Source organism: Vicugna pacos, chromosome 13 (assembly GCF_048564905.1).
Source record: "Vicugna pacos chromosome 13, VicPac4, whole genome shotgun sequence".
In the NCBI taxonomy this organism is placed as follows: Eukaryota; Metazoa; Chordata; class Mammalia; order Artiodactyla; family Camelidae; genus Vicugna; species Vicugna pacos.
The window spans coordinates 29,897,943-29,925,352 of NC_132999.1; the positions used below are offsets into that span (position 1 = coordinate 29,897,943).

At 43.8% G+C, this 27,410-nt stretch overlaps 1 protein-coding gene and 1 long non-coding RNA gene across 2 annotated transcripts in view; one reads left to right on the forward strand and one right to left on the reverse strand.

The window, feature by feature from the left end:
* Positions 1–1,067: 1,067 nt before the first annotated feature.
* RAB3B (RAB3B, member RAS oncogene family) overlaps positions 1,068–27,410 on the forward strand; it is a 59,354-nt gene continuing 33,011 nt past the window's right edge. Inside the window, exons 1-2 of the mRNA XM_006200480.4 lie at positions 1,068–1,218; positions 9,610–9,837. Of these exons, the coding sequence (XP_006200542.1) occupies positions 9,610–9,837 (228 nt within the window). The 5' untranslated portion in view covers positions 1,068–1,218. The remainder of the gene's footprint in view (positions 1,219–9,609; positions 9,838–27,410) is intronic.
* On the reverse strand, positions 6,011–26,783 carry LOC140700641 (uncharacterized). The gene is made up of 3 exons (XR_012079113.1): positions 26,661–26,783; positions 18,475–18,568; positions 6,011–6,133 (listed from the first exon to the last, which is right to left on the reverse strand). It is a non-coding gene; the product is annotated as an uncharacterized lncRNA (long non-coding RNA).

Sequence of the window (27,410 nt, forward strand, 5' to 3'; positions counted from 1 at the left end):
GGCTACCAGGAGGTGGACAGTGGGAAGGTGAGGGAAAGGGAGGGAGTGGAGAAGCTCAGAATGATGAGCTGAGAGAGAAGTCAGACAGCCAGAAGGGCTGTTGATTGGGTGGTTCTCCTGTCCAAAGAGACACACTGTAGATAAGGTCATAGTGGAACATGGGGTAAAAGTTATTTTGGTATCTGACTCAGACCTCTAAGATGTGAGGTGGGGGAGGGGCGTAGGGAAGGATGATGATTCTAAACCAAAGCTGACAGCTGGCTCCTGGGACTTTAGGAAGACTTGACGTTCAGGTCAGCATGGGAGGGTGGGGTGCTTATTACTTCTTATTTCTGCTTTATCTGGCAGAGCAGGACTTCCGAATGAATGGGCAAGAACATTTTTCTCACTCCAGGCTGCTGCTGGTAATGGGGAGCCATTGAAATATTTTTGTTTTGTTTTGTTTCATCAAGACTGATGGTAACATGGTGACGTTTAGAACAATCACTCAGGTTGCTAGTGTAGAGGACTGAGGAATGAAGCAAGGACTGGGCTAAGTCCAGTCCAGGCAAGAAGTGATGAACCAGGGTGAGAGCATGGGAGACAGAGAGGAAGGGAAGGGATAGGATGTGTTAAGGGGGCTTTCTTACCAGACTGACAGGATGTAGCGCATGAAGAAGTGCATAGGGTAGGCAACAATGCCCAGGTTTCTGGCTTAGTTTCCACATGTAGACAGTCGTCCAGATTCTGCCTTTCTCCCTGGGCTTTTGTGAGAATGAAACGATACAGTGGACAGGAAAGTGCTTTGGAAATGGAAAAGCTAGAAACCCGTCACATCCACGTTGTCATCAAAGCTCTCTGCCACCCTAGTAAGTTCAGTCTATGGAACGAGACGTGAGAATTAAGATGAACCACGATAGTCACCCAGATATTGGGGAGCTTGGGGCCCCTAAGATACTCCGTATTCCCTACGGAAGATCCAAGCTGGGGGCGGGGCAAATACGGAGCCCGCCCCCGGGCGGGGCATGGGTGGGGCCTGGACGCGACAGTGGCCAAGCCCAGCTGCAGCGAGAACCTCAGCCCTAAGTCGCCGCTGTGGTGACCAGACCCGCCCCGACCCACCCCGCACCGCACCGCCTGGCTCCGCGAACCCACTGCGCCTTCCGCCGCCCGCCGCCAGGTCCGGCCGTTCCGCGGCGCTTCCAGGGAGCGACCGCGCGTCTTCACCCGGAGTCCCAGGTAAGGGGCGCGGCCCGGCACCCCGCCCGGGGAGGACCTGGGACCGATTCCCGGCGCGGGGCTCTGGGGCCAGTGAGCGGGGGTTGAAAAGGAGCACTGGGCAGCGGAGAGGACGCCGAGGACAAGAAGCCAGGGGAGGCCACTAAGGAGAGGCTCCGCGGCAGTGAAGGGGCGCGTAGCCCGGGGAGGGGGCGCTGAGGGGGGGTCTGCCCGGACCCTGAGGGCCGCCAGGGGGGCTTCGAGGGCAGAGGGCGGCGGGAGTGAGGGAGCTAAAAAGAGGGCGCCTGGGTTGGGGGAAAGGGTGAGCGGCCGCCGGAGCGTAGTGAGGGCTCGCTGAGAGGGGAACGCGGGGCGCTGGGGGCGGGGGAGATGGAAGGAGGGAGCTGAGAGGGGCAGTGCGGGAAGAGGCTACCCCGCGGCCGAGGGGCGGTGAACGGGGTGCGCAAGCGGGAGGACTGAGGGGAGCGAGAGCTGCGAAGGCGTGGAAGTGAAGAGCTAAGGGGGGTGGACTGGCCGGCGGGGGTCGTTTTTAAGCTGCCCAGGGGTGAGATGATGAGGGGAAGGGGCGCTGGGCAGGATGCTGGTCGGCGAGAAGGTAAAGTGTGTGTGGAGAGCTGGGAGGGAAAAGGATGGGAGTCGGAGCCCATCTGGGTATAGGCAAGGGGAGTAACCTGAGTGGGGAAGAGGGGCGGGGCTTGGAGGTGGAAAGCTGGCGAGAAAGGGAAGGTGGGAGGCAGGGCTGGGTCTATCCGGACTGCAGAGAGGTGGGTGGGGAGCTGGTGGAGGGAGAGAGCCGGGGCCTTGGATACGGGCAGTGGACACCTCAGTTATGTCCAGGGGTGGTGCGTGGAGAGGAATAGAGCAGGGGTTCGGCAGCTGGGAGTGGAGTGACTGTCAGGGCACTTAGAGAGTTTGGGCTGGGTCAGGGTGGGGAGGAAGCCAGATGTGGGTGGTGGTGTGTGAGTGGAAAGATGATGGGGGCCCAGAGTGGAGTCCACCGGCATCCATGCACTAGCTGCGTCTGAGCTCCTCATGAGGCTGAGGAGGGGGCACTGGCGCTGGACCCTATTACACTGCCACCTGGGATCAGAGATAAGAAGAGAATCGTGGACAGACTAGTTTATCCACAGGTCGACTCTGTTCTGGAGTCCAAATGAGGGAATAGACTTTAGGGAGGGCGAGGTGGCAGCCTCTGGAAGCTAATAGAGGTGGGGAGAGGGGTGGGAGAGGGACAGGGCCATTCATCCTAACTTCTTGGAATCTAGATGGAAAAAGGTGGGGGATGGTAAAAGGAGCTGGATGTGTGTGTGCACAGGTGGATGACCACCTGTTCTGTGTCTATAAAGAGAGGAAAACAATGGAAGTCCATGAAATGCCCTGTCTATGGTATTGAAAAGCCCTGGAGCTGTGTTGGCCAGAGCAAAGACATTTTACCAGAGGATGGTGGATCAGGGAAGATTTTCTGGTCATGAAGGATTTAGCTAGAAGCAGAGGAAAGTATGTTCCTATCAGGGGAAACAGTATGGAAGAAAGCAAAAATAGAAAATGATCTCCAGTCCAAGAAATAAATCTCCAGTTTCTTAAGGATTATGATATGAAGAGAGGCACCAGTAACATTTGAGGATGTTTAAAAAAGTTTCCCCTCTAAGCTGGGACTCCTGTGGTTTCTATTCATCTCCCCAGAGTATAGTACAGGGCCTGGCACACAGTAGGCTGCTCAGTAAATGTTGATTGAATGAATAATTGAGCTGTGGTTGTGCTCTTGCCTCAGTGTCCTCATCCAAAGATGAGCAAGAATTGTTGTGAAAATCAAGTATGATAATATGGGTGAAAAGAGCTTCATAAACGGTAAAGCACTGTACAGAAGAGAGAGGCCACTGATGTCATTACGCAAGTGTGCCTACAGTATGTCAGTGGTCACACCCACGGCTGTATCTTTCCAAACTGGAGAAGGAAGTGAACATTTATCAAGCATCTGTTGTATGCAAGATAGAGTGCACTGAAAACACCTGGTAGAGTGCGTGGTATTTAGTTGGTGCCAAATGGTATCTATTACAATATTGTTTCTGTGGCTCTAAGAGACCAGGAGAAACAGTGATGAGGTGGGCCGGGCTAGACTGGGCTGGTGGTGATTGATTGGTAGTGGGGAATGTTCTAAGGAAAGGTTGAATTAAAAGAGTTAGTAGAGTATGGCTTTAGGGAGGAGGTTGTATATTGTAGGGTGAGGTTCACATTGCCCAACTCCCTCCTTGTCCTCACTGATAAATGTTCCCAATAGGAAGATAGAATTACATTTATTGAGCACCTGCTATGTGTCTATCTAGATGCTTTACCAACATTGACTATAATCTTCCCAACAATGCTTGTTTTACAAATGAGGAAACTGTATCTTAGTCATGTAAAATTTCTTGCAAGTTCTCACAGTTAATAAGTGACAGACCTGGAAATGAATCTAGTCTGTTTGATTTGGAACCCCAAGCTATTTCCACTCTCCAGGATGACTTGGTAGAAAAAAATATGAAACACACAGACCAAAAAAATTTGAAAGGGGCTTATAAAGCCCTCTCCCATATACTGGTTTTAACTCTTACAATAGTTTGCCTGGAAGTCATTTTATTAACTTATCTTATAGATAAGGAAACTGAGGCCCAGGCGTGATTATAGATTACACAACTGCCGAGAGAGCTGGGGCTCAGCCCAGGTCTCTCTGACTTAATCTTGTGCTCTTTCCATCCATTTACTTCACTACATATATTGAGTTGATCTCTTGCTGGATTTTAGGGCTCTCTTCTCTCCCTCTTTGCTGGCTGAAGTTGGTGTCTTCTTTAGGTGCTTATCAGACTGAAAGTGTTATTTGTTTTTCACATCAACCCTTGGAGGAGCCATTTCCTTCTTTCCCCTAGCCTGGGACTGGAGATGACTTCCCTAATGGTCCCTGGGCCTTCATCTGCATTGTTAGTCATGAAGACAGTGAGCTACCCAGCTCTATCATTTATGTGACTGTCAAAAAGAAAGGGGAGATTGGATTGATGCTTATCTTACAAATGCAGTTCTGCACACACCACCATGCCTGTCTGCTCAGATCTGCCTCAGGCAGCTGCCTGCTGGGATACTTTTTACCTCTCCTCCTGTCTTTGTGGCCCCTGCTTCTCTTCTGAGAAGATCCCCTTGGGGGCTTCCATCTGACCTGCCTTCCAACTGAACCTCTCCGCTTTCTGACTCCCCCTGTTCTCACACTACTTTCTGGGAAAGCTGTGCTGTGTGCACATGAGCAGATGTTGACTGTATCATATGGTAAGTGCTAGGAAAGAGATCTCAGGGTGCTGGGATGCTTCTTTACTCACCCTAAAATTATTGTAGTTTTATTTTCCCCAAGCCCAGTCCAATCTGGGAGTCATCAGATAACAGAAGTACTACCCATGATGCTCCAACTGACTTGCTGGTGTGACCTCTGACAAATCACTTTTCTTTGTGGTGCCTCAATTTTTGTGCCTGTAAGATGAAGGGGACTGGGTCAGACCAGGAACTAAAACTATTTTCACTCTTGCCTCACTCCCTACTCTCTCACCTGTGGCAGACATAGCTAATAAAGGCAGGCACTTTCCTCACTGAGTCTATACAAGGCCACAGGTGTATTTTTTTCCACACAGTATAGGTCTGAAGCCTACTTATATACATTTTCTTATTTAAAATGGACAGCAGCCTTCTGAGGTAGGTATATGATCATATCATAGATGAGGACACTGAGGTGTAGGTGACTTGTCCAAGTTCAAACATTGAGTTACTGAGAAGCTGGAATCAGGAGCCAGGCTTTTTTTTTTTTTTTCTTTTAATTTATTTTTAATTTATGTTTTTTTGTCTTGAGGAGGTAAGTAAGTTTATTTATTTTTAGAGGGGTTACTGGGGATTGAACCCAGGACCTCATGCATGCTAAGCTTGTGCTCTACTGCTTGTGCTATACCCTCTTCCTATTTATTTGTTTTTAAAATTTTGTTGCAGGGGAGGTAATTAGGTTTCTTTCTTTCTTTATTTAATGGAGGTACTGGGGATTGAACCCAGGATCTTGTGCATGCTAGGCATACCCTCCACCACTGAGCTGTACCCTCCCCTCCCTAGGCTTTTTGTTATGATAAAGCTGCCTCTTCAAAACCCCTTCTAATTCCAGGAATCTAAGAGTGTAAACAGCTGCATCACAAAAATGAAGACCGATAATACAGCATTTACATGAATAGTCTAGCACATGGCATATGCTTAATAAATGCTTATTGAAAGGTTAACATGCCTGTAAGGATTTACTCTAGGTTCACTGTTGACAGGGTTTGAGGATAGATAAAACTCAGCTGAATCCAGAAGGGGAGACAGATAGTTAATTGCAAAACAAGCTCAAATTACGGAGCCCAGATCAGGGAGAGAGGCATTGGAACAAGGTTTGACTGCAGAAGTGAATTAAAGAAACCAGTGAATTAATATTTATTGAGTGCCTCCCATAGGTCAAGAAACCATATCAGACTATTTACATATGGTATCTGCTCACTCTATTGGTACCAAAGCTTGGTGAAGTAGGTGGAGTATTTTCTCTATTTTAAGGTAAAAATGCTATGGCTTAGACAGGTAATATGACTTGCCCAAGAATTCAGCTGAGGAATAGACCAGGGATTTTGACCTTTCCTGTAATACTCATGGTACTAGGTCCAGTCTCAGCTGTTAGCTGTGAGGCCTGGGCAAATCCTTCTAATTTCTGCCCCTTGGTTCCCTTCTTGGTCAAATGGGAATGATAATCTCTGTCCTTCCAGTTTTAATCTCCCAGGTCTCTTTATTTAGAGGACAAAATAGCATAAAGGAAATTGAGGTGAGGATCAATTCTGTTTCAGCAAAGTTATTCTTTGAGCAGGGGTTCCATTTCTAGGGATCTCTCCTAAGGAAATAAATAGGAAAGAGAACAAATTATGTAAAGAAATGGTCACTGCAACTTAATTTTTAATAACTAAGAACAGCAAAATAAATACACAACATTAAAGAATTGGTCATATGGCACAACTGTAGAATGGATATAATGTAGTCAATTGAGATGATATTTATGAAGAATTTTAAAAGTATCAGTAAAATACTTATGATATAATGTTAAGTGAAAAGGAGCAGGATATAAAATGAAAATATGGTCTCAGCTATTAAAATATACATGGAGGATATAGACTAGAATGTGTGGCATGCTATCATTTATATATATATATATATAATATATATATACACACACACATATAAAGTATAAACAGACCTCTGTGCCTATATATGCAAAGACTATCTTTGAAGGATACATAAATTTTTTATGCGAAAAGTTAAGAAAATAATGCAAATTACAGGTGGTGATAAAGTAATACTTGCAAATAATAAAAATTTGAATAATTTTCAGTGTGTGTATTACTTTTTTTAAAAAAACTAGATTACTAGTTTATTATAAAAAGTGTAAAAGGATACAACTCAGGAACAGTCAGATGGAAGAGATGCTTTGGGCAGGGTTTGGGGAAAGGGGGTCTTGAGGCTTCCATGCCCTTTGTAGGTGTGCCACCCTCTGCGTGCTTACCAACCTGGAAGATCTCCCCACCCCTTTGGTTAGGGTTTTTTATGAAGACTTCATTACTGTCAGCATGATTGATGAAATCATTGGCTATTAGTTATCAGGTTAATCTCCAGCCCCTCTTCCAACCTCAGAGGTTAGGGGTGGTGCTGAAAGTTCCAACCCTCTAATCAGGTGGTTGGTTCCTCTGGCAGCCAGCCCCCACACTGACGCTATCCTGGAGCCCCAGCCACCAGTTACCTCAGTAGCATACAAGACACTTATCATCTGTACTTCCAAAGGTTTTAGGAGCTCTGCCTGGAACCAGGTACCCAGACCAAATACATATCTTTTATTATATCACAGTATCACAGTCTTCAATAAATGGCAACTGTTATATGGTTATTGTCACCATCATATCTCTCATAGGAAATAGCAAATGCTCAACAAATATTTGCTGGTAATCTTAAGGCCCAGGGAAATTATGATGTATTGCCTTTTAAATTAACAAACAATAAGATATAATTTCAAAATAAATGGCATTTTGTTGCATGAAAAAATAAAGGAGGAAATATACTTCAAATGTTAATGGCAGTTTCTGAGTGGACGGGATGTCTGGTAATTTAAAATTTTCTTTTTTACACTTGTGTTTTTTCTTAACTTTTTATAATGAATATATACTTGCAAAACAGAAATTTTCTCTTGTCAACAAAGACGACTAGCAGCAGAATGGAGGGTGGCGTGAGGTCGTCGTGATTGCTTCCCTTGTTTTAGACAGAAAAAACCATAATTCCTCTGAGTTGCCAATTCTTGACATAGATTCTGCATCTTGTACCATGAAAAACTGAAAAGTCAGGGCTATGAGACCATTTGAACAGGCCATTGCTCCCCTCCAATCTTACTTTCTTCTTCCATGTAAATGCTGTCTCAGTATCTCAGTGTCCCGGGCCTGTTCCACACCTGCCTAGTGAGTCTTATCATGGGACAGATTGATAGAGGATTGGGGCCATGGGTCTCAGATAAAGGCTTGAGAGCTGAGAGAAAAGAGAAAGAAGAGAGGCCACTGATGGCTAGTGGTGGCATATTTAAGGAAGTATCCTTAAGGGCTGCTAATAATCTCACATATGTCTTGGACTTTCTTTACGAGAGCTTTTAACCTTCTGCATTTGTCAGTTCCTTGTCTTTACAGCTCACCTGAGAGGCCCAGAGAGACAAATCCATTAGTCTCACTCTCTTTTCCTTTCAGGAAAAAAGCCAGTAATTCCTAAAGAGGGTGACACTCTGGACGTTATCGCACGTTAGGACTGTCCTCCCACCCTCCTCTGAATGCTCACTCAGCCCACCGGACTCCCCAGTGCTGAGCAGAAGGAGTGATTGCAGGTGGAGAAGCAGAGCACTTGAGCTAGTAAGAAGTCGAGGAAGCAGCAAAATAAAATAAAATGAAAAGCACATAAGACACTGGGGCCAAGTGCTTAATAATGGCGTTCAGATCCAAAGCATTCTAGGAAAGGAGAGTATGGTGATAGGTCTGAGAGGGCTGGGGTCTCAGGGAAGGTCTGGCACATCATAAACACTTGCTGAATGACTGAAAGAGCAAATGAGCAAATAAATAAAGGATTTAGGCTTTGAAGGATTTGGAATAAAACTGACTTATGTTCATACCTGTGTGGGATTTACCAGCTTCTTAAGGTCTTACTCCTTGTTATCTCATTTAAGTCCTGTAACAGCCCTGTAGTAAAGTAGGCCAGAGATTGTTCTCCCCATTTTCCAGATGATGTGATTGGGCCACAGAGTGGTGATGTGACTTTCATGAATTCAGCACACATTTGCTAAGTGCTGATTATGTACTAGGAGTTGCGCTATAAGCTAGAGATGCAGAAATGAAGTACATTGTCTCAGATGCTTGATCTAAAGGGGGAGCTGGAATAGTCAACAGCTCTGAAATGAGGCACGTGCTGTTAGAGTGTTCTGGGAACACAGGGGCAGGAGTACGTGCTTCTGCCCTGCACAGGGGAGGTGAGACTTCAGTTGCATCTACAAGGTTGAATAGGAGTTTATTAGGAGGAGAAGAGTGTTGTAGGCAGAAAGAAAGAAACATATCTAAAGGGACAAAGGCAAGAAATAACATGGCATCTTTGGAGTAAAGTGTGTAATTTGGTATAAAAGTAGCACAGGTTGGTAGGGAGAAGTCTTAGGGGAAGATAAAGTTTAGAGCATTTTTTCTTTGGTTAGTTGGTTCTTCGTCAAGTTGAGCAGTTTGGGCTTGATCTTTAGAGCTATGGGAGCCATAAAAGTTTTTGAAACAGGGGAATGATAGCCCTGTACTGGGCCTTTCCTGGAATGTTCAAGTTTCTGCTGTTTTGGCCCTTTTTCTCCCCCGAAACTCAGCTTAGGAGCTGCCTTCTACAGAAGACTCTCCCTGACCACCATGCCTCCAGAATGGGTTAGATGCTGCTTGTGGGCTTCCTCAGCCAAGACTTCTCTCTTATTGATGGCTTCGTTACTCTGTATTTACAGGCTTTTTAACTCTAATCTTTGGCTACTCTGAGGTCAGACACCATGTCTAATTCATATTTGTATTCCCCATGCCCAGCACAGGGTTTGACCTAGAACAACATGCTCAGTAAATATTTGCTGAAGAAATGAATGGTAGGAGCTGGGTTCCACCCCAATCCTAAGACAACATTTGGGGCAGGTGCAGTGATGGGGTGATTCTGAGTAGTGTGTGTTTCCTCAGTGATGCTGAGGTGGGGAGTGAGTGTGTGAATGGTGATGTGGCCATTAAAAGATAAGGCACTGGAGGTGTTTTCCCAAGTGACCACAGGTTTTCCCTGCAGATGGCTTCAGTGACTGATGGTAAAGCTGGAGTCAAAGATGCTTCTGATCAGAATTTTGACTACATGTTCAAGCTGCTCATCATTGGCAACAGCAGTGTTGGCAAAACTTCCTTCCTCTTCCGCTATGCTGATGATACCTTCACCCCGGCCTTCGTCAGCACCGTGGGCATTGACTTTAAGGTGAAGACAGTCTACCGCCATGAGAAGCGAGTGAAGCTGCAGATTTGGGTGAGTCCTGGGCATATTGGGCAGCATTGTCCCAAGAGGGAACTCGTTTGCTAGTACAAGGGCTGGGAGGTGGGGCCAGTTTAGAACTTCTGAGTCTTATGACAGTAGGCACTGGTGCTTTGCAGATCTGGCCCCTGGACTGCCCCTTGCTGGTTTTATACGAGTTTGCTCTCCTTTGGGAGCTTAGTTGCTTCTGTTGCTTAACTGTCCAAGAGGCTATATCTTGGCTTATACAGATGAGTGAGCAAGAATCTGGGCTTTGGAGTTACTTACCTGGATTCAAATTCTAGATCTACCACTTACTACTCATGGAATCTTGATTAAATTACTTAACCTCTCTGGTCCACACTTTCGTCTTTGGGGATTATTATAGCATCTACATCTTGGGGCTGTTGGGTGCTTAGCATAGTTCCTGGAACATAATAAATGCACAATAAATTTTAGCTACTATATCTATAATCTGTTGCTGTGTAATCACTTCACAACTTGGTGGCTTAAACAACAATAATAATTCATTAACACACATTTCTATGGATCAAAAATTTGGGAGTGGCTCGGTTTCTGGAGTGTTTCTATGAGGTTGCTGCCAGATGTTGGCTTGGGTTGCAGTCATCTGAAGGCTTGAGTGGGCCTGGAGGATTCCCTCCCAAGATGGTGTACTCATATATATGTCTGGTACTGGCTGTTAGCAGGAGTCTTCCTTCCTTCTGTGTGACTCTCTCAACAGAGATTCTTAAGTGTCTTCATGCCATGAACCCTAGCTTCCCCCAGGGGCAGAGATCCAAGAAACCAAACAGGAAGTGGCAGTATCTCTTATTGCTTAGCCTTACAGTATTCTATTGGTCATTGATTCAATGTAAGAGGAAACTACACAAGAGTACAAATCCTGGGAGGTGAGGATTCTTGGGGACCTTCTTGGAAACTGACCACCCCAGCTACTATTGGTATTTACCAGGGATACTAATAAAATACATACATATTTGAGATAATATAGGAACATGTAGATCATATACTGTTCAGTAATGAATTAGCAGTGGAATTGAACATTTTGAAAATTTGTGATTTAAAGTATTCAAAACATGTATTATTTATTATCAATCCATCAACACTAATACATTGTGCGTATATGTTATTAGTATAGTCTGTATACAGTACTTTTTTTCTTACAAATTATTTTCATGTATTAGTATTATCTCACAGTTACCCTCATGAGACAGATATTCAGGAAGTAATTAACCTGCCTTAGGTTGACCACACAGCTACAAAGTGAAATTTCAGTTTAGATCTTCTGCTTCCAAATATGTGCTCTTTTCTCTACACTGTGCGTGTTAGGTCTTATAGAGCCCATATTTCCACTTGAGATCATGTTAAGCATTAATTTATATAGAGATAAAAGTTCACTTTTTTAATTTAGTCTCTATTAAAAGCATTGAGGAATCAAAAATTGTAAAAATGCAAGAAGCTATGCAGACCATTTAGTTCATTGGTTCTAGAAGTGTTGTCTCCAGATCAGTGGCAACAGTATCACCTGGGAAATTTGAAATGCATGTTCTCAGCTTCCTTCTCAGACCCCCTGAATCAAGAACTCTGGAGTATGGCCCAACAATCTGTGTTATAAGAAACCTGCCAGGTGGTTTTGACGTAGGCTAAAATTGAAGAACCACTGATTTAGTTTAACTACCTCCTGGTGAGAATCAATAAGCATTTATTAAGTGCCTGTTATGTGCTGTGTACTTTCATTTGTATAATCTGACATCTTCCTTGCAGCCAATGCATAGAGGGGGTTGAAAGCAAGGGATATTTGGGGCACAGTGAGCAATACGGTGAAACTGGAGCAAGGCTGTGAAAGAGCAGGGAGGGGTTGCTGAGAGAAATTTGCTGGAGAGGCCGCTTAGGGGTCATGGAGACCTTGTACAACAAATAGAAGATTCTTGACATGGGCCAGAGGGTACATGCCTGATTATTTCTTAGGGAATTGGAGAAACTACTAGGGTTCAATCCTATCCATGAATATAAAATAAATGTTTACTAATATTTGCTATATGATTGACATGGATGCCTTCATTTGATCTCCACATTAGATGGTCACATATCCTACACTTGAAAAATCTTCAGGTAGGAGGAAACATTCTGCCCTTCTAATGGGTTGGCAGTAGTGGCTCCCTCACTCTTTTACTCACTTTCAGCCCACTGTGAGCTTTTGCTGTTTTCCTGTGCTTAGTTAAGTGAATTTATTGATTATATTACATAATTTTCACTAAATGAACCTCATGATGTGTATGTGGCTTTAAAAGAGTCTTGCAAAGAAACCTCTGATTGAAAACTATACTAATTATAGTGAGCCCAAGTAATCTGTCCTCACTTGCTGTTTCTCTGACACCTAGCACAAGTTCATTGTCAGTCATGTTTTGAGGGAAAATCAATGACAATCTAATTAGATCTGATCTAGTCAATCACATTACTTTTGCTAAAAAAAAAAATTAGCAAAGGGTTTTCTTCGTGCATGTGTGCATATATGCTTTTTTGGAGCAAAACTTTTTTTAAAAAAAATTCTGTACTGTTCATAAATGCATTAAAATGTAAAAATTTAAATATTTTCATCATTTTAATGTATTTAATATCTTTTGTGTACAGAAGTATCTATATAATCTAAGTAAATATACAAATATTGTGAGTGCTATGCCTACATTTTTCTTATAGGCGTATAAATTTGGAGGCCACTACCATAGACATTGGGGAGCCGTAGGTGGGTTTTAACAAAGTCAGATTTTCATTTTAGAAAAAAATTCTGGCTTCAGTCTACGGGGTAGGTGGATGTGAGGGAAAACAAGTGTATTCGTCTGCTCAGGCTACCATAATAAAAAAAAAAGCACAGATTAGATGGCTTAAAACAACAGAAACTTATTTTCTCACAATTCTGGAAAGTGAAAGTCAAAGATCAAGGTTCCAGCAGGATTGATGTCTGGTGAGAGCTCTCCCCTTGGGTTGCAGCCTTCTTGCCGTGTGCTCACATGGCCTTTCCTTAGTGCTTAGGCATGGAGAGTGAGCAGGCTCTCTGGAGTCTCCTCTTACAAGGACACTAATCCTGTCAGATCAGGGCCCCACCCTATGACCTCAGTTAACTTTAATGACTTCCTTCCAGTCTCCATCTCCAAATATAACCACCCTGAGGGTTAGGGCTTCAACATTTGGATTTTGGGAAGACACAAACATTTGGTACATAACACTGAGACAATGACAAAATGACGTAAGGGATGAAAATGAGGAGAGAGATTTAGGACTAGAATTTACAGAATTTGATGACCAACTAATTGTATACGGAGAGGAAGGAACACATCTCTTCTAATACATATATCTTTTCACATATATTTACTTCTGTAAAAGTTTTGTGATTTTAAGTTGTGTGAGCTTTGGTAAGTCACTTCACTTCTATGTATAGGTAATATCCTGAACTGTAAAGATCTCACAAGTTTGTGAAGGTGGGGGCTATGTGGGATAACATGTTATTGTGCCTGGCACATATTAGGAATACAATAAATGTTAGGTCTATCCTTCCTCTGCTCCGGATCCACATGCACATTGTTCCTTCCCAAGATTTCCCACTGGTGGTTCCAAAAGTGCTAAAACGGCATCCAAGGATTCACTAGCACCGTATGAAGTGTTCAGTTAAATTTCTCAAGCTCATTTCATCTCTCCCAGGGGATTTCAGAAAGCCATTGTCAGGGTGGAAGGTGGAGAGGGAAGAAGAGGAGGTTATGAGCATCGCTGAGCAGGACCATTCATAAAAGGAGTTTCTATCATCTCCGGGAGATGATGAGGGTATTGGTAGTGCCTTGTTCCCTGGGGTCCCTCAGCACTAGATCCCTGAGAGCTCCCCTCTGTTTCCTGAGAGGTTAATTATTATGAAATAATTTTACTGGGTGGGGGGCTGGGGGAGGGGAGAAGTCTTAATAGAGAGCAAGAGCACGCACTGGTGGGGAGAGAGGAAGACTTAGTTACTCCACAGCAACAGACCTGACTGGAGGCCACTTACTGCTTAGGCGCTGGTTGCCAGGCAACCCCTGGAGACCTGTGGAAAGAGAAGAGCGGGAGAAGGCCTTCCACTCCCTCCACGTGTGGCCCATCGCAGGGGCTGCTGGGTCTGGTGCTGGCCAAGGGAAGAATCTGGGGGTCTGGGGGAGGATTAAACTGACCCAGGACTCCTGGGTCCCAGTCCTGGCTCCGCCCTGTAGTGCAGTCATGATCTGTAGTAACCTTTCCCCTCCATGGGCCTATTTCTCCATCTGTCAAGTGGAGAAAATAATCCTTGCTCTTCTTGCTTCATGGTGATGTTGTGAAGATCAGGTGAGAACATGGAAAGGAAAGCCTAATCAACGGGACTATGGATGTTGCCAGCCATGTGAATTCTTCTTATATGAAGAGTTTACTTCTTTTATGACCCAGGGAGGTAGTTATCTTTTTAAAGAATAGGTGGTTGAGCCCAGAGACGTCAAGTTACCTGTGCAGAGCCAAACAGTAAACTTCATTCTTTCATTCATTCAATAGACATTTGTCTGGTGCTCACGCTATGCCAGGCATTGTGCTAGCTGTGGGGAAACACTCTCCCTGGTCTCCTGGAGTTTGCACTATAGTGGGGGAGATAAATAGACACCAAGTACATGAGTGGAAAATATTTAATTTCATCTGTGGAAAGGGCCCCGAAGGAAAAAAAATAGACTTGTTTCGAACTCAAGCACTGGGATTCAGAGCTCAGGAACCACTGAGCTGTGACTTAGGTCTCATCCCTGGGCTTGCAGCTGGGATTCAGGCTCAATTCTATTCACAATTTAAAAGGTTGATGACCTTCTGCACACCAGCTCACTCCGGGCCTGGTCTTTGTCAGGGGACTTGGTGGCAGGGACCTCCATTGTGGAAGGACAGAGTGTCCTCCTTCTTACTCCCACCAGTGGGGCTTTTTTGGTGACCTGCTTGTCAAGAAGACTTTATAGATAGGAGTGTCTCATGTGTCTGGGATTACCTGTGTAAAGACTGGGGAATGGACTGGCTGCCCTATCATTTATCTATCAAGAGTTCGAGAACTCTGAGTTTTGTGAAGGATTTAGAGGCCACAGTTCTCCCTCCTGGGCTTGTCCTGGTATTGCTGTTCTCCATCCTCTTTCTTTCTCTGCAGCTCTCTGCTCTGAAACTCTCAGTCACTATAATGCTATGTGTATTCACTCTTCTACTAGTTTTGTTGTGTTGGTGATGATTTTAAAAAGATAATGTGCATAAAGCACCAGTATAATCCTTGACATGGAGTACACACTAAACAAAAATAGTTTTTATTAAAGTTCTAGAGAGATCAAGAAACAATACTCATTTTCTTCCCCACTTATCTCTGTAACCATTTGAGAGGTAGATGCAATAGAGAGATGGGGAGTAATGTGACAACCTTCTTACTGATAAAAGCTAGGATGAAGCACATGGCCCATGTCTTCAGGAAGGTGGAGCTTGCTAATACTTCACTCTGGAATCAAGTAGATGAAGAGACCCAAGCACAGGCTGACATGAGTGGCTAGCTACAATTAGCTCCTACAACATGCACCCAGGGTCAAAGTCCATGTGGCCCAGGCTTACTAATGCTTAAAGCCTAGAACATCCCATCCAAGTCTACAGTAGAAGCCTCTCTCTCCATGGACAATCTTCTTCATGGAGGGGGAAAGGAGGGTCCTTTCTCCAACAGTTCTTTTTATAATTGAAGAAGTAGAAGTGAGCATTATCTCCAAAGAGAGGTTAGGCACAATAATGAAATCTGGGGAAAATAGGAGGAGTCTTAAGAGATTTCCTGGAAATCCTAAATTCCACAGTGGTGAGAGTGACTTCTTGCATAACTAGGAGCTGAGAATAATAAGACCAGGGTGAGATGGGCTGTTGGGCAGTTGGCTAGATTCACTCACTTGCCAACTACCTTATTCCCACATAGCTGCCTCAGTGAAATTTAGGTTATCACATGGCTTTGGAATCACTTATAAATATTAAAACTGGTGAATATTAAATCTGAGAATGTCAAAAACCTGTTATCTTAGGACCAATAATATACGATAAAATGTGATGGAGCGTAGGCATGTGGGAAAAGGCCATACCAGAAGCCCAGACTAAGGATTGTGGCTCTTGAGTGGTCATTTAACAAATATTTACTGTTCTAGACAACAGGGATAGAGAAATTAACATGAATATGATATATTCTCTGCTCTCCAGGAACTAGTGAGATTGAATTTACCTCTGAGCTCCAAAAGGAAAATAAAATGAGTAGCATAGTTCTCTTGTTCTGTTAAGGGAAGCAAACCAGGACACCAAGAGAGGTTGACTTTTCCCTCAAATTTAAGAATATGTAATAATGGATTATGATACCAAGACTGGACAGCTGTCTAATGGGCATCTCTATTTGTTTCCTATTGCTGCTCTAACAAATTACTGTAAGTTTAGTGGCTTAAAACAGCACATATTTATTATCCTAGAGATCTGAAGATCAGAAGTTCAAAATCAGTGTCACTGGGTTAAAAATTAAGGTGTTGGCAGATCTGTGTTCCTTCTGGAGAGAATCCATTAAGTTGTCTTTGCCAGCTTCTAGCGGCTACCTGCATGCCTTTTCTCGGCACCCCTTGCTCCATCTTCAAAGCCAGCAGTGTAACATCTTTCCACCTCATTCTGTCTCTGACCTTCCTGCCTTTCTATTATAAGGACCCATATGATTACCTTGGGCTCACCTGAATGATCCAGGATAAGATTCCCATCTCCAACTTTAATTTAATCACACTTGCAAAGTCCCTTTTGCCATGCAAGATAACATATTCACAGGTCTGGGGATTAAGACATGGATATCTTTGGGGGACCATTATTCTGACTGCCACAGCATCTATTAATAACATGGGAAAGATCTAATATGAATTCTCCCTATTTTTCAAAGCTCTAATTCAAGTTCCCTCTTCTCTGATGACAGCCCCCTCTGCTAACTCCTTGAAAACAGGTACTGTCTGTGTTTTAGGTTCAGACTTTCTGCTGAGAATGCCTGTCATCTTGTTAGGTGCCAACAAGACTATGAGCTTGGAGCTTATTACATCTCAGTGTCGTTTTGGACATGGGAGGTTGTAGTCCAGAGAGAGGCAGGACTTTACTAAGGGGTAATTCCAGTGCTCCTCCCACCACCTTCAGGAAGGTGATATCTGGTCACCAGAGCATCATAGGGACCTGCAGAGAGACCAAGTCAGCACAGAAGAGGCTGGAGGCTGAACAGAGGTACTAGGGCTCTGACAGGTCCCTGTGGCTCCAGAAATATGGAGACACTTGCTGAGTACAACATCCTGTACTTAGCTCTTACGATAATCAGAATTGATTTTTCTAGGCAGCAAGTTTCCTGGTGTGGCTGCAGAGACATGCTGATACTTTCATCTTCCCAAAGCTGGTAGGAACCAGCTGCTAGGGAGGTTTAATCTGATTTTTAAAATCACAACAAAGACTATGGGAAGTCAAATCAGAATTGCAGGCATAGTCCGCCTTTGTAATTTGCAAATGAATGAACAGCAATCCTGATTGGTTATTCAAGGGGCTTCTGCGCTTTTGGGCCACCACTGCCTTCCCTCCCCCTAAACTGGTGTGGAAGAAAAAGAAATGACCTATAATGAATTTGCACATTCATTCATTCAATAAACATGTGTCTCGTACGTATTACTTGCCAGATACTGTCATAATAGGGCAAATAAACAGCTCCAATACAATATAAATGATATAAAGGGATGGAGAAAGTGCTGTAGGAACACAGGGAAAGGAGATGCTATCTCTGCCTAGGAGAATTATTTTAGGCTTCACAAAGGAGGGGATATCTGAACTGGGTCGTAGCAAATGAGGAAGAATTTTTCAAGTTAATGTTGTGGAAGATCTTTACAAGCAGAAGAAAAGACATTTGCAAAATCAGAATAGCTTTCAAAGACCCATTAATGTGCCTGGTGGTGGTAGGCTCTACAGAGACCTGTGAGGCAAAATCCCTGCCTCTAGGGGAGCACTCAGGATAGTAAGAGAGATATAACATGTACACAAATAGCGTTGATGCTACAGATATGAATGATGCCTTGAGAGGTACAGAAAGTTTTGAGGGAGTTCAGAGAGGAAGTGCTCCCTCTAAGCTTGAGAGCATCAGAGAAGGCTCCATGGAGGATGTGGCTTTATGTTAGTGAAAGTTGGCTCTGCAGATAATAATGTCCTCAGAGGCACAGCCCTCTATCTCATTCATCCAGCTCTGCAGTCCAGGCTGATCTCAGTATTTGCAGCATGTGGTCAGGAGCACAGCCTTTGGAGCAAGCCAGATCTGTGCTCCAAACCCACTTCTGCCTCTGTCACCTCCTTCAAGTCCCATTACATCCTTGTACTTCACTTTCTCTTTCTAAAATAAGAATAAGTTTAGTAACCACCACATAGTGTTGTTGAGAGAATGAAAAAAGATAATGCTTAGTCTAGTAGCTGGTACATAGTAAATGATCCTTAATTGGTAGACTTTATTATTATTAACTCTGTTGCTCTCAAGGGTTGATTTGTGGCAACCAGGAGTCTGAATGTGTTCTGAGCTAGACTCTGCATCCTTTTTAGGAACTGATGAACATTTACCTGAATTCTTTCTCTGAGTCTTGAGCTGGGTTTATAGTGGTTGGTGGCTGATCCCTTTGGCAGAGTCCTGCCCCAGAAGGCACACGCAATACAACTGGGGAGAGAAAACAATTTAGAAAGCAGTAAAGAGCTAAAACGTGTGGTGCTGAGTGAGTGCAATGGAATGCTGGGAAGAAAGAGTTCAGTATTGGGTAGAGTGGGTAAGAAAGGCCTCTGGGAGGGAGGTGGGGGACATTGCAGGGTAAGGAAAGGGGAGGGTGTAATAGAGATATTCCAAGCAAGGGGGGGTGACATGTGCTGAGATGGGGGCCAGACATTAAGTGGTAGGTGAGCTGTCATGTGCTTTGTGTGATGTTCTTTCTGTAAGGTGACTGGATTCAGTCCATATCTTCCAGCCACAGCCCCTGCCTCTGCTCCATACCCCATATGCTGTAGCCATTCCAACCACAACAAAATTCTATGTTTGTTCATTTATTTACCTATTCATTCAGTAATATTTACATTTTATGGACCAACATATTCTAGGTGCTACAGACACAACAATAAAAGTAACAAACAGCATCCCCTGTCCCACATTCCCCTAGATTTAAGGGGGAAGACTGCGATAAATAAATAAAATACACAGCATGTTCTATGATGATGAGCACTCTGGGGGAAAATATAGCAGGACAAGGGGGATAGAGTAGGAGGGCTGTTTGTAAGTTTGATCAGAGTGGTCAGGGTGAACTTCACTGAACAGGGCACTTTTCAATAAAATCCTGAAAGTGGTGTGGGAGATTTGGAGGAAGAGAATCCCAGGCAGAACGAAATGCAAGTGCAGAAGCCCTAGGGCAGGGGTATGCTTGACATACTCCACGAACAGGAGGAGGCCAGTGGGGCTGGAGCAGGAGAGTGGTCAGAGAGAAGCTGGTGTTAGTGGGAGGACGAGACTGTGTAGGGCCTTGGAGGTCTCTGTAAAGACTTTGGTTTTTTTTTTTTAAACCCAAAAGTATAATTGATACACAAAAACTATACATTTTTTGTGTGTGTGTGTGTGTAAACAGAGACTTTTATTAGTAGAGCAAAAGTTAGTAGACTACACCTTTGAGAACTGAAGGCAGTCCAACCTGAGAGGAAAATCAAAACTATACATATTTAATGTATATAATTTGATGGCTTTGGATATATGCAAATACTCATGAAACCATTACCACAATCAAGATAATAGACATATTCATCAACTCCAGAAGTTTCCTTGTGTCCCCTTACCTCCCTCCCCTTTTTTCCAGTGGTAAGAACAAGTCACATGAAATTTACCCTCTTAACAAAATTTTAAGTACAGAATACAGTGTTAACTATAGTCAGTATGTTGTATAGTGGATCTCTAGAACTTGTTCATCTTGCATAACCAAAACTTTATACCAATTGAACAACTTCTCACTTCCCCCCTGCCCAGCCCCTGGAGACCACTGTTCTGTTCTCTGCTTTTATGAATTTGATTATTTTGGAGAGCTCATAAAAATAGAAGCATGCAGTATTTGCCCTTCTGTGATTAGTTTATTTCACTTAGGATCATGTCTCCCAAGTTCATCCATATTGTTACAAATGGCAACTTTCCCTTCTTTTTTAAGGCTCATCTATCAGTGAGCATTTGGGTTGTTTCCATATCTTGGCAATTGTGAATAATGCTTCAGTGAACATAGGATTGCATATATCTCTTTTGAGGTCCTTATTTCAGTTCTTTTGGGTACCTGTAAGTGGAATTGCTGAATCATATGGTAGTTCTGGACTTGAACAGACATTTCTCCAAAGAAACATCCAAAGGGCCAACAGATATGAAAAAATGCTCAGCGTCACTGATCATCAAGGAAATGCAAATCAAAACCATGAGCTACTTCCTCACACATGTAGGATGGCTATTATATATTAAAAAAAAAAAAAAAAGCTAAGTGTTGGCAAAGACGTAGAGAAATTGGGACCCTTGTATACCACTGGTGGGAATATAAAATGGTGCAGCCAGTATGAAAAACAGTATGGAATTTCCTCAAAAATGTTTTTGAAGGCTTTGGGTTTTATTCAGGATGAGATGAGTTCTGAGCAATGGAATTACTTGATCTGACATATTTTTTAAATTGATCTTTATTTTTGCTAATTTTAGATTTATAGAAAATTTGCAGTGATAGTACAGAGATTTCCAATATATCCTTCACTCAGTTTCCCTAATATTAACATCTTATGTTACCATGGTAGATTTGTCAAAACTGTGAAATTAAAATTGGTACAGTATTATTAACTAAACTATAGATTTTATCTGGATTTCACTAAGTTTTCAACTAATGTCCTTTTACTGTTTCAGGATCTAGTCCATGTGGCACTTAATAATATTTTAAAAATTGAGATATAATTCATATATCATAAAATTCAACCTGTTAAAAGTATACAGTTCAGTGATTTTTAGTATTCACAAAATTGTGCAACCATCACTACCAATTCCAGAATGTTTTAGTGTCTTAACATTTTAATATTTAACAGGATTGCTTTGAGGCAGAATTATGTCTGTTTCAAGAATAAATTCTGACAAAGGTCAGAAGCTGGGAAGATCACTTAGGATTTGTAATAATGCAGGCCAGGAATGGTGGCTTGAAGTAGGGAGGTAGCCATGGTGGCAGTGTAAGCGGTCAGATTCTGTGCATGAATTGAAAATATTATTGACAGGATTTGCTGATGAACTATGTATGGGGAGAGAAGGAAAGGGAGGAGTCAAGGACAATTCTGAATATTTGGGCTGAGCAACAAGAAGGTTGAAGATGCCTCTGACTGAGATACGGAAGACTCCAGGGAGAGCAGGATTTGGGGAGGTAACTGGGGACTGAGTTCTGGTTATGTTAAATTTGAGATGCCTATTAGATAACCAAGTGGAGAAATAGAAGAGGCTGTTGGATAAATGAGTCTGCAGTTCAGGTTAGAGGCCCTGGCTGCAGATATAAATTAGCAAGCCATTAGCATATGGGTGGTATTTAAAGTCATGAAGCCAAACAAGGTCAACAAGGGAAGGAGTGAAGACAGAAAAAAAAGTTCTAAGGACTGAGACCAGACACATTCTAACACTAAGATGTTGGGAAGATGAGGAAGAATCACAAAGGAGACTGAAAAAGAGCAACTGAAAAGGAAAAGTGTGGTGTCTTTTGCAGCCAGAGTTTTCTGGAGGGAGAAGAGATCACCTGTGTCCAGTGCTGCTGCTCTGTTGTGAATATGGGGACTGAGAATTAACCCCTTGATTTAGCAGCAGGAAATTCACTGGAACCTTGATAAGTGCTGCTTTGGTGGAGTAGTGGGGATTAAAACCTAATAAGAGTAGGAGAAGTGAAACTGGAGATACCAGTGTACATAGCATTTTCAAGGATTTTTACTCTTGGGGAAAGGGAACAAATGAGTGGTAGCTGAAGGTGAAGGGGGAACTGAGTCAGAAGAGGTTTTTGGTTTCTGATTTTTAAGGTGGGAGAAGCAGCAGTGTGTTTATGTGCTGGTAGAACAATCCAATAGAGATCAAAAAACCAAGCAACCAACAAAGAAACAAAAACATAAAACTGATGCTATGGGAGAGAGAGGAGACTTGCTGGGCCAGTATTCTTGAGCTGGTAAGAGGGGATGGGATCACCAGCAAGGCGTGAACCCTTGCTAGGATGCTAGGAGCACAGACTGTGTCAATCAACATTAACATGGCAGAGTGCAGAAAGAATGGGCACACGTGCAACAGGGGGCTACATGTGCTGGTGGGAGTTCTTTTGGATACAGTTTTTGGTGAAGGAGGAAGCGAGGTCATCAGCTGAGAGTGAGGTTGAGGGAGGGGGCCCAGGTGATTCAAGATAGAGGAGAATGTCATCTAGAAGTTGGGAGACTGAATAGACTAGGGAAATGTAATTTGATTGCTGATCAGCATTAAGGCGCCGCTTGCAATTAGTGATCATAAATTTAGGTCCATGAATTCATGAATTTGAAGCATTGTTGTGTGTTTTTCTCCAGCCACATTTTGCTCTGTGGAGGCAGGCATAGAATTGGCAGAGAGTTGACTTTAATGAAAGTATTGTTTTGCTGAATAAGTGTGACAAAGCAACAGAGGGCCGAGGGAGTCAGGGGTGTTTGCAGGGAAGCCACTGACATAACTGCCTGTGTATTCAAGTTGGGCTGAGAACGAGGTGATGATATAAGGACAGTGAAAAGATGGTAGAGGCTGAAGACTGAAGATTGGGAATCTGGAAGGAATGAGCTAGAAAGATTGTAGTGTTCTGAAAGTGGGAAGCTTGAAATTACTATTGGTACCAAAAAGGGACAGGGCATGAGTGTGAGAGTGAGTGGCTGGGTCAGGGTAGAGATCAGCATCACTGGAGGAGAAGAATTTGAGGGAATGAGAATCCAAGATGTTTCATAATCCAAGAATAATGGAAAGATTCGCAGGGAAGCAGGAGCTGTAGAGGGATGAGTAGGTGGCATAATCTCACGATGTGAGATCCATGGCTGGAGGGCGTTTTGTTTTGGGGAGGAAGAGAATGATCTGCAGGCAGAAGTGAAAAGCAGCAACACGTATCCCACCTGCTGGCCCAAAGATTTAAAGATGGTGAGAGAGGAAGCAACCATCAATTTGGGGGCCCTGGGAGGAGCCATGTCCTCAAGGACAACCAGGATTCAGTCACAGCAAGGAGGTGAAGAAAACATCCAGACCAGAGCCTGAGGAAAATGAGAATTTTCTGAGGACCAACTGTGGGTTTCAGAAGACCGAGGGAGTGGAGAAGATAAGTTTAGGAAAGATGGTGTACGATGCTGTGTGGGAATCAGAGTCCAGGGATCAGGGATGGCCTGGGAGACTTGGGCTTCTGGCTGTGACTGACATGAACAATGATAATGCAGACAGATGGCACCGAGGCAGACAGTGTTGTGTGGGGGCCGTCTGGGGAGGGACAGGGCCTTGCTTCCTCTTGATCACTGCTTTTAGAGGCCCATTGGCTGGCAAAGCTGCCACTCTAAGAATGCCTCCTTCTCAGTTTCACACATCAGTAATTATTGTGGCAATAAACAGCAACTACCACTTATGTAAAATATCCTCACCTGTAAAATGGGGCTAACCATAACCTCCTGCAGGGTTGGTTGCGCTGACAGCATCGCTGGCTAATGGCCAGCACTGTGCTCAGTGCTTTTAGCAACTCATGTCATCCTCACAACAACCCTGTGAGCTCGGTACTGTTATTATCTTCATTTTATAGATAAGTAAACTGAAGTCCAGAGATGTTAGGTAGCTTCCTCAAGTTCATAGAAATAGTAACCGGTAGAGTCCAGATTTTAATTGAAGCCTCTCTGATTTTGAAACTGATATACGCCCCCTGCTCTGTACCCCTACCTTCCTTGTAATAGCTTCACATAGGTAAGGACCTGGGTGCTTAGAAAGCACTCGAGGGGTGGTGAAAATGATGTTAAGAGTTATAACTTACTGGGCAGCAACTATATATTGTACAAGTACTTTACATGCCTTTAAAAAAGATCATCACAACTATGGTGCACAGAACAGATGGGAAAACTAAGACTCAGAAGTTAAGGAACCACCAAATATTACCAAAATTAGTAAATGGCACAATGGGGATTCAAAGTCAGGGCTGTTTGCCAGAATCTGTGTTCTTTTTACAGCCAACTGCCTTCCCCATTCTTCCCATTGCCTCGTGACACCCCAGGGACCTCACAGTGGTTGAGAGCCAGTGTCACAGCTGAAATTTGGAGCTGTGTCTCCAAGGAAACACTCTAAGAAAGGGATGGGTTGTCTGTTTCAAACTGCCTCCTGTTAGCTTTCTAGCTGCCCTCCCTTTCTATCAGCCCTCCTCTCTCTCCACCCACTACAACTTCACGTGTGATTTAAATGGGCATCCAAGGTTGGACAGCACTGATATACAGGTGTGTAATTAAGTGACTTGGCCTCACAGTGCTCTGTGAGGAGCTGCTGCAGGTTCTGACACAGGGTGAGAGGAGGGTTGGGGACTTCGTTAGTTCAGCTGTGGCAGAAGTGGAATGAAAACACGATATCTGAACCTCTGTTTCCTCAGCTGTAAAATAGAAATAATATTAATGGCTACTTCCTAGTAGTGCAGTAAAGATTAAATGAGGCAATATAAGGAAAGGACCTAGCATGGTGCCTATAACGTAGCGGGTTCTCGATAAACTTGCCCACAGTTGCACAGTGAGTGGTAGAGCAGGGTAAGTTCATGAGTATTCTATTGTCCTATATTGTTGTGACTGATCTTGGTTACTGCCATTTTTAAGGTTGGAGCCATGGGGATCACAGGGTAGGGCTCACTGAGAAATTAGATATAAGCCATGGACCTTTTACCCTCATTTTCAATGGAGGATGGAGAGAACAGCATTGCTCTGCCCCTAAAAATGTCCAGTTAACCTTCGAAGGCAGTGAATAGGCTGAAAACCACTGAGTATATATTTTATATGAATAAGTTATATGGTTTGTGAATTACATCTCAATAAAGCTGTTATTTACAAAAAACAAAACAAACAAACAAAAAACTTTGAAGGCAGGAGATTCTCCTAGCTTGCTTGGGTCCTGCCTGACATGTTGCTAAGGGCAAGGGCAGGAGTAGGGGAGGCCATTCAGCTGAGGATTTATAATTCCTTGCTTCTGCAGACTCTCCCTTCCCCGACACCACTGCTCAATACCGTTGCCCCACACCTTGGGTTGCCAGGTGACAGCTGGAAACTCTTATCCTCTCTGTATTCCTGGCTTCTCACCTTCCGCTGTGAAGTCTGTCGACTCTGTGTTAATGACGCGGAGGCTCTGAGCTTAGGCCCAGGGATGGAGGGGAAGGGAGGGGAGATTATGGGTGGTCAAGTTCAAGGGGATGTCTATGCTCCCTCTCTAGAGGACCTCAACCACTGCTCCCAGCTTAAACTGAGGGTTCTCCTTTATTCCTCTCAGTTCTTGTCCTACTCATCCAACTGTTTATAAGAACTCTCAATTCTAGCTCCCAGATTTCTCTTGAATACATCCCCACCTCAATTCTGTTCTATAAACATTTGTCTGGGACAAACTATGAACCTGGCTCTCCCTCTGCACCTTTCCTACCTCAGATTCTTGCTATCTCCCCCTTAAATTGTAGCAGCAGCCAAATGGATCTTCCTGCCCTCAGTCTTGCTTCCTCCATATGCTCTCTGATCACTGTCACTCCACTACTTGAAACTCAGGGAGGGCTGTCCATCCATACTCGGTATATTTCTTTGCCTGGTATTCCAGGCCTTTTCTTGCCTTCCCAGTTCTATCTTCAGTCACTCCCCCTTCAGACAGTCCACACTCCACCCATGTGTTCTCCAAACCCACAATCCAAACACAGGATGCACTTAAAAAAAAAAACCCTTATTTTTTTTAGAATAGTTTTAGTTTTATAGACAATTTGCAGATATAGTATTGAGAGTTCCCATTTGCCCCAAACTCAGTTTCCCCTATTAACTCCTTGTATTAACTTGATACATTTGTGCTACTTAACCAATACTGATACCTCATTATTAGCTGACATCCATAGCTTATTCAGATTTCCTTAGTTTTTACCTAATATCCTCTTTCTCTTCCAGGATACCATATTGCATTTAACTGTCATGTCCCCTTAGGTTCTCCTGGCGGTAAGAGTTAGGATGCAACTTTTTGCTTCTGACTTCCCCTTCTCCCTAGGGATTACCCTTCTTCCCTATTTTCCACCAGCAAACTTCTCCATTTGATTTTAAAGACTTAGTTCAAGTATAGCCTCCTCTGGGAAACCCTTCCTGACCCACCCCTCTCTGAGCCTGGATTAAGGGCCCCTCCTTTACTTCCCACACTTACCAGCTGTATTGCAAGCGTCTGGAACTTGTCTTTCTTTCTGTCAGATTACAAGCTCCCTGAGGTCAAGGGCCAGGTCCGATACCTGTCTAGAGTTGCATCACATAGCACATGGCCTGGCATTCAACTGAGTAAGCATTCAGTAGAGGCTGGCAAAATGAAAGTGAGTGCTCAGGCTGTACTTTCTGCCTCTCACAGTCAAGCCAGCATTCCCCCTGCACCTGCTATATATGACCCTTCTCTTGGCTCCCAGTCAAGTTTTGCCTCCCCCAGGAACCTGGCCAGTTCTGCCCCTCAAGGACTCTCGGGTTAGCCTGTCTGTGGGATGGACATACTGCTTTCTTACCTGCTTTCCTGTCAGAGCCAGGTGGACACCAGTTCAGTCTTCTGGTACATCTGTGATCTCATTTGATCCCGAGAGGAGGTCTTGTCATTCTCATTATGTACACAAGGACACAGAGGCCCAAATAGGCAAAGCGTTTGTACTTTACCAGAGGTCTCACAGCTGGATTATATGAGACTTGAACCCAAGCTTTCGTGACTCACCTCTAAGCCTGGACCACACAATCTTTGCATATAAAAATTGAGACCTAACCACAAGCAACAATTAAGTGCTTTTGGGGAGCCATCCCAGTACATTCCAGCCTCCTCTGCAGGGGCCGTTTAATACAGGGCTCCAGGCTGAACCCATAGTGCCATAAGCTGGCTAAACTTTTCAGCTTCCTCAAATAGGATTTGAGGGGAAAGAGATAAGGGAAGCAAGCGTGAATAGAGGGAATCACAGGTGATTCTAAGGTTGGACATAGTGTCTAGGCCTCCGTGAGGTGCCATTTTGTGGGGAGAGACAATATTCTCTCTGGATGCCTTCCTCCCCGACCGGAGTGTTGCTATGTCAACTGATTGAACCCAAGGCTGACTGGAAATTTACCACCAGCAGAGGCATAATTAGCCCTTTAATTTCCTTCTAGCGGAAGTTTGCTCAGGCAGTTTGCTCAGGCAGTTACCAGCCCTACTTTCTTGGGCTCCTTCCTTTCCTATACCTCCAGCTCTCCGGGAATCGAGGGTCTGTCCTGGATGTGGCACCAGGAGAACAGCA